The sequence below is a fragment of the Colobus angolensis genome, unplaced genomic scaffold, assembly GCF_000951035.1.
Source record: "Colobus angolensis palliatus isolate OR3802 unplaced genomic scaffold, Cang.pa_1.0 Scaffold120, whole genome shotgun sequence".
Classification (NCBI taxonomy): domain Eukaryota; kingdom Metazoa; phylum Chordata; class Mammalia; order Primates; family Cercopithecidae; genus Colobus; species Colobus angolensis.
Window position 1 is genome coordinate 2,433,732 of NW_012113142.1, and position 6,048 is coordinate 2,439,779.

At 54.7% G+C, this 6,048-nt stretch overlaps 1 protein-coding gene across 2 annotated transcripts; it reads right to left on the reverse strand.

Moving 5' to 3' along the window:
- Position 1: 1 nt before the first annotated feature.
- NSUN5 (NOP2/Sun domain family, member 5) lies at positions 2 to 5,462 on the reverse strand. Of its 2 annotated transcripts, none has more exons than XM_011930334.1 (10): positions 5,304 to 5,462; positions 5,036 to 5,158; positions 4,190 to 4,364; positions 4,005 to 4,113; positions 1,756 to 1,894; positions 1,544 to 1,659; positions 1,008 to 1,186; positions 600 to 810; positions 374 to 514; positions 2 to 298 (listed from the first exon to the last, which is right to left on the reverse strand). In XM_011930334.1, exons 1-10 carry the CDS (start codon positions 5,394 to 5,396, stop codon positions 172 to 174), a joined length of 1,413 nt encoding a protein of 470 aa, XP_011785724.1. In that variant the 5' UTR covers positions 5,397 to 5,462; the 3' UTR covers positions 2 to 171. The 2 variants fall into 2 exon arrangements, with proteins under 2 accessions (XP_011785724.1, XP_011785732.1); XM_011930342.1 differs by having other exon boundaries at positions 2 to 303.
- Positions 5,463 to 6,048: the final 586 nt, after the last annotated feature.

Sequence of the window (6,048 nt, forward strand, 5' to 3'; positions counted from 1 at the left end):
ATAGAGTACGTTCTGCATTTTATTTTATTTCTGCAGGCACTTTTCTCACCAGCAAGAACACAGTCCAAGGAAAGGATCCAATAACCTTTCAGAACCCAAATTGCTGCGTGCAGTGAGGGCCCAGGGTCCTCCACGGAGAGGACAGGCATCTTCCTTTCCTACCAGGAGGAGTCAGCCCGAAGCCTCTGCTATGTGCAAGGCTGCGTGCAAGCACCGGCTCCGGCTTTTGGCTGTCTCTTCTTTCTCTTTGGGGCTGGGCTGGGTGTGCATTCTGGTGCTGATGCTTTGGCCTGTGAGGCTGAACTAGAGAAGTGTAGATGTCAGATGTGCCGGTGCCATCCTGCATCCCCCAAACATGCTCCCACTCACTCACCTCAGCACCTCGACCCGTTCAATTACGGCAACGAAGAAGCCACCGCTGAGCGTGGTCTCAGGGGAGGCCCGGAGGCAGTGCTCGGCACCCGGGAACGTGCTCAGGCCTCGGTGGGGCCAGGCAGGCAGGGCAGGAGCTAGCCTGCGAGGGAAACAGCCCTAGTTCTGGGTAAGACAGCAGCTCACCCCCGTCCCCCCCTCCCACGACCCTGGCGCACGCCCCGTACCTGAAGGCACCGGGGTTCTGCTGCAGCGCATCTCGCACCACATCTTCATTCTCCTCCTGGCAGAGGGAGCACGTGGAGTAGACGAGCCGCTTCAGGGAAGGGAAAGTGAGCGCGTGGCACAGGGCTCGCTGCTGGAACCCTGCCAGGGCATGCAGACGCGCCGGGCTCGGTGTGCCTGCCCCGGGCTCCTCCAGCTGTCTGCTCGGCATACCTAAGGAAAAGCGTGTCTCGGTTACACAGCTTCATAGGCTGCCTCAGTCCTGAAATCCTCACTTCACAGAGAACCTTTGCCACAGGGTCCCCAGCCCATTAAAAAGTGTCAGAACCAAGACCAAAACAAATGATGACTCTGGGTCTAGGCTGCTGTGGACCTACGAGTCCCTCGGCCACACTTTCTCCCCATCTCACCCGAGCCACTACAGGAAGGATCCAGCAGGATGTGGTGGACCTCACGGTAGCGTGGGTCTGAGGGGGAGACCGCCAGGAAGTCCTCCTGAGCCAGCTCACAGCAGGAGATGCCAGCCCGGGCCAGCAGCGTGGCCATTGATGCCAGCCGCTTGGCATCCAAGTCAAAAGCAAAGATCTTCCTAGGGCAGAGGGCAGAGCAGGGGTGAGCTGTCACAGCCAGCCAGAATGTGCAGGTTAAGCTAGGACACACAATATCGAAGAATGTGCAGGTTAAGCCAGGACACACAATATCGAAATGGCCTACGTTTAAAGGGCCCAGGGTCGGAGGTAACTGGCCTGGGGTCTCTGCCCCAAGGGCTAAGGGATCCACATCTCACACCTGCAGTGGGGGAAGCTTAGCTTGGGCCAAATACCATTAACTGCTTTGGTGCAGCAGGAAAGAGTAAGCGGACGCCATCCTTTCAGCCTTCATTACCCACTGAAAGGCATAGAATCAAACCCCATGTCCTCCTCCCACTCCTGACTGTGGCACTCACCCTTGGTTCTTCAGAAGAGCAGCCAAGTGACTGGTCTTATTGCCTGGGGCGGCACAGGCATCAATGACATGGGAGCCTGGCGGAGGGTTCAGCAGCATGGCTGGGAGACAGCTTGCCTGGCGGGCAGAGCACAGGGGCCGGCTGAACAGAGACCCCAGACTAGGCCCTCCCCACACCTATACTTTCTTCTCTTTTCTGTTCCTCTTGCTTACCCTGTCCTGCAGAATGAGGTGTCCAGCCCGGTACAGTGGGTGTTCATGTAGATCTGTCTGGGCGGGAAATACCAGCAGCTCCGGCATCAAGGGGTCCAGGAGAAAATGCTTCCCCTTGAGGGCTCGTAAGTCGTCGAGGCTTCCAGGGAAGAAGAACCATTCATCATTTCCTGAATTTCTCCCTGCCAGGCCCCATTTCAATATGCAACAAATGTTACCACAGCTACGGAGAAATCAACAGGGTGATAAGCTAGAGGCTGTGGAATCCTACGGAATCCGCAGTTGAGGGAATGGGTTGTCAAGCCAGACTGATGGCTCAGGAGCCCCCTCTCCTGTTTACCAGCAGTGGGAGCCTGGGCAAGTGATTCAATCTCAAGGCCCACTGGCATCTCTGTAAAATAGTAGGTGTGAGGATTCAATGAGCCAATATATCCAAGATACTTACTTGGCACAAATTAATAAATGTTAGCTATTCCTGTTGAAGCATAACCTTCGAGAAAGGTTACTTTACGGGGGGTGAAGGGATGCAGGGAGGTGAGAGCTGAGCTCATTCTTGATGGATGAGGAGTGTGAGGCGCTTAGGTTAAAACTACATTCACTGTAACTCAGTAAAGGAGTACCGCCCACTCTACCCGATCCATGCAGAAATGGGCCTAGAGAGTCACATGTCTCAGTTCAGAAATCTATCAAAGTGGTAGAGCTAGAATTCAAACACAAGCAGCTGTTCTCTGCTATTCCAGCCCGGTGTCCAAGCAACATGGTAGAGGCAGAAGAAAGGATCTTACAAAGAGTGGGGGAAAGGAAGAGGGGCAAAGGCTGCTTCTCAGAGCCACCAAAGGACAAAATGAGACAGGTGTGAGCCCAGTGCTAGTGGCATGGGACAGGGACCAGCCACTGTTGCTGGCACACTGGTGCACACAGCACTGGGGCAGATAGACCTGGAGAGAAGGCAGGAGGGACAGCACAATGAAGCCAAGAAAGGGCTTAGCATGGCCGGGCGCAGTGGCTCACACCTGTAATCCCAGCACTTTGGGAGGCCCAGGCAGGCAGATCACCTGAAGTCAGGAGTTTGAGACCAGCCTGACTAACATGGAGAAACCCCGTCTCTACTAAAAATACAAAATTAGCCAGACGTGGTGCTGTATCCCTGTAATCCCAGCTACTCAGGAGGCTAGGGCAGGAGAATTGCTTGAACCTGGGAGGCAGAGGTTGCAGAGAGCCAAGATCGCGCCATTGCACTCTAGCCTGGGCAACAAGAGCGAAACTCCATCTCAGAAAAGAAAGGGCTTAGCAGGGGAGTAACAGCATCAGATCTGCCTTTAGAGCTTCCTACAGTCAACCTCAAGGAGGAAAATGCAGTGAGACAGTCTGGAAGCAGAGGGACCAGTCTGGGAAGTTCTTGTGGTCATCCCATTAAGAAATGAGTGCTTAACCTAGGCAGTGTCCAAGGGGATGAAGAGAAAGGAGTAGAGGCCAGGTGCGGTGGCTCACGCCTGTAATCCCAACACTTTGGGAGGCCGAGGCGGGCAGATCACCTGAGTTCAGGAGTTTGAGACCAGCCTGGCCAACATGGTGAAACCTCATCTCTACTAAAAATACAAAAATTAGCTGGGCATAGTGGTGGGAGCCTCTAATCCCAGCTACTTGGGAGGCTGAGGCAGGAGGATCGCTTGAACCTGGTAGGCAGTGAGCCAAGATCATGCCACTGCACTCCAGCCTGGATGACAGAGTGAGACTCAGTCTTAAAAAAAGAGAGAAAGGAGTGGAGCTGAGAACGATGCTTAAGGTAGAGGAGTAAATGATTGGAGGGAGGGGAAGGAAGTACCTAGGATGACTCAGTTTCTGGCTTGATCAAATGGGTGGATGATGGGACATCTGTTAGATTAAACTGGGGATGCACTAGGTGTAAAGTTTGAGAGGAGAGATAGCGAATGCAGCGACTGTGGCATCTGTGGTGCATTCGTATGAACCTGAGGAGGGAGGGAAGTTTACACTGGGCAGTGAGAATCACCAGGTCGGAGGCAGGAGTTAAAGCTAGAGAAAAAAAAGTAGAGATCCAGAAAGAATGTAGGATGGGACTCCTAGGAGTTCGATGTTTAAGGGATGGGAGGAAGACAAACCTTGAAGATGAAGAAACTGCTAGAAAGGTAGGAAGAAAGCCCAGAGAGCAAAGTCACAACTATCCAGCCACTTCTCTTCCCAGTACCCCACCTCCCTAGATGAGGACAGCCAGGGCTCGAAGCTCTCACCTGGAAGCCCGACCCTGATAGGAGAAACCTTGTCTCTTGAAATAATCAACTACATCATCGGAGCAGGTCTTGAGAGTATTCACACGCACAAATCGAGGCAGCTGGGAGACTGGGACGCAATGAGCAGTGAGTAGGCAGAAGCAAAGTTCCCCGCCTCCCCCACCCCCCACCTCCTTCCAGCTCACCTCCTCCAGGCCTGGATCCCACTTCCAACAGGTCCTCATTCCGGCTCACACCCCGATGAACCTTAAGCCGAGCCAACTCAGCCCTGAGCCTCGCCTGGTGCCGGCCCAATAGAGCCTTCCATCGGCCCCCACCACCTCGAAAGCCCTTTCCCAACAACAACTCATACACTAGCACCTGGGGATGAGGAAACAAACACGAAAACAAAAAAGCCCTAAGCATGACGCATAAATGCCTTAGAACCAACTCTAACAGAGCCCCGGCACTGGAATGGCTAACAGATTACCTGGCAGATAAAGGTGGGATACCTCACCCAAGATCACACCAGAAATTAACTACAGAACAGGATCAGAACCTGGCATCTTGCTTCCCAGCCTTAGACCCTTTCCCCACAGATGTTCACCAGTAGACCTCTGCACCCAACTTCTTGCCAACATTACCCTTTCGTGGGTTTGGGGTTTTAACAATTGGGGTCTAGCTCTGTAGCCCAGGCTGAAGTGCAGGGGCCAGATCATAGCTTACTACAGCTTCGAACTCCTGGGCTCAAGTGATCCTCCCCCCTCAGCTTCCCGACTAGCTGGGACCACAGGTGCGCGCCGCCAAGCCCGACTTCCTTACAGTCTCCGCCACTACTACTTTGTACTTCGGTTATTTAATTCTTCAAAACACTCTAAGTTTAAGCATTTTCATCCCATCTCAATTCGCTACCCAGGGAAGGTCTGCTCATACTCATTTCAGATGAGCGACTTGCTCCAGTCCCGCCGTGCACGGCAGCAGAGCTAAGACCAGATGACAAAGCGCACACCGTCGGGGTTCACTTCCCCGCCCCGCCCCTCCGCTCCGCTCACCTTGGCCAGGTGCGGCCGCAGCTTCTTCTCCGCACGGAGGAGGCCGGCGCTGGCGATCACGGCATCCAGCACGGCGGAGTAGCGCTGCGTTTCGCACACCAGCGCGTACAGCTGCTTCACGTTCTGTAAGGCCGAGGGAGACAGGCTGGGACCCGAGCTCCGCCGGCCCTCCTCGCCGGGCCCCACCTCCCGACCCCACTGGGGCCCGTCCCACCCCACCCCGGGTTCCTCACCCCACACCCCTACTTCTTGCGCCCGGGCCCGCTACCTGGAAGTTGCTGGAGTACACCAGCCCCTTGATGGAGCCCTGGCGGTTCTCCACGCCTGCCAGCACGCCTGCCGCGGCAGCGTACAGCCCCATATCCCCGCGCGCCTTTACGGCTCTATCGCAAAGCGCACCCGTCTCTGCGCACGCCCGAACTTCCGGTGTCAAAGAGCACGACCTTCCGGGACCGGAAGTGCCGGTCGAAGTCCCCCTGCAAGGAGTGTGTGTGATCGCGCACCTGCCGGGGTGGGGAGTGCGACTCTGCGAGCCCGTTTGGCCATTTCTTCTCTAGTTCTTCAGTCTTTGCCAATCTGATGGGCAAACAATGGGATTTTACTGCTGTTTGCAGTTACTGAGGTTGAATATCTTCACATGTGTATTGGTCATTATATATATATATAAATTTTTTTGAGATAAAGAGTCTCACTCTGTCGCACAGTGTCGCGATCGGCTCACTGCAACCTCCGTCTCCTGGGTTCACGCCATTCTCCTGCCTCAGCTTCCCGAGTAGCTGGGACTACAGGCACCCGTCACCACGCCCGGCTAATTTTTGAATTTTTGGTAGAGGGTTTCACCATGTTGGCCAGGCTGGCCTGGAACTCCTGACCTTAGGTGATCTGCCCGCCTCGGCCTCCCAAAGTTTTGGGGTTACAGGTGTGAGCCCCGAACCCTGGCCATAATTATGTGTCTCTGTGTATTGTCTTATCTTCCTCTGCCATGTGTCCTCCAATGGCTGTGTTCTCAGGGA

Excerpts from the sequence above, each read along its gene's own strand:
- NSUN5 (XM_011930334.1), bottom strand. The coding sequence starts at position 5,396 with ATGGGGCTGTACGCTGCCGCGGCAGGCGTGCTGGCAGGCGTGGAGAAC. Across the intron at positions 1,660-1,755 it reads ACCTCATTCTGCAGGACAGG|GCAAGCTGTCTCCCAGCCAT; the intron begins GTAAGCAAGAGG and ends TCTGCCCGCCAG. Across the intron at positions 1,187-1,543 it reads GCTCTTCTGAAGAACCAAGG|GAAGATCTTTGCTTTTGACT; the intron begins GTGAGTGCCACA and ends CCTCTGCCCTAG.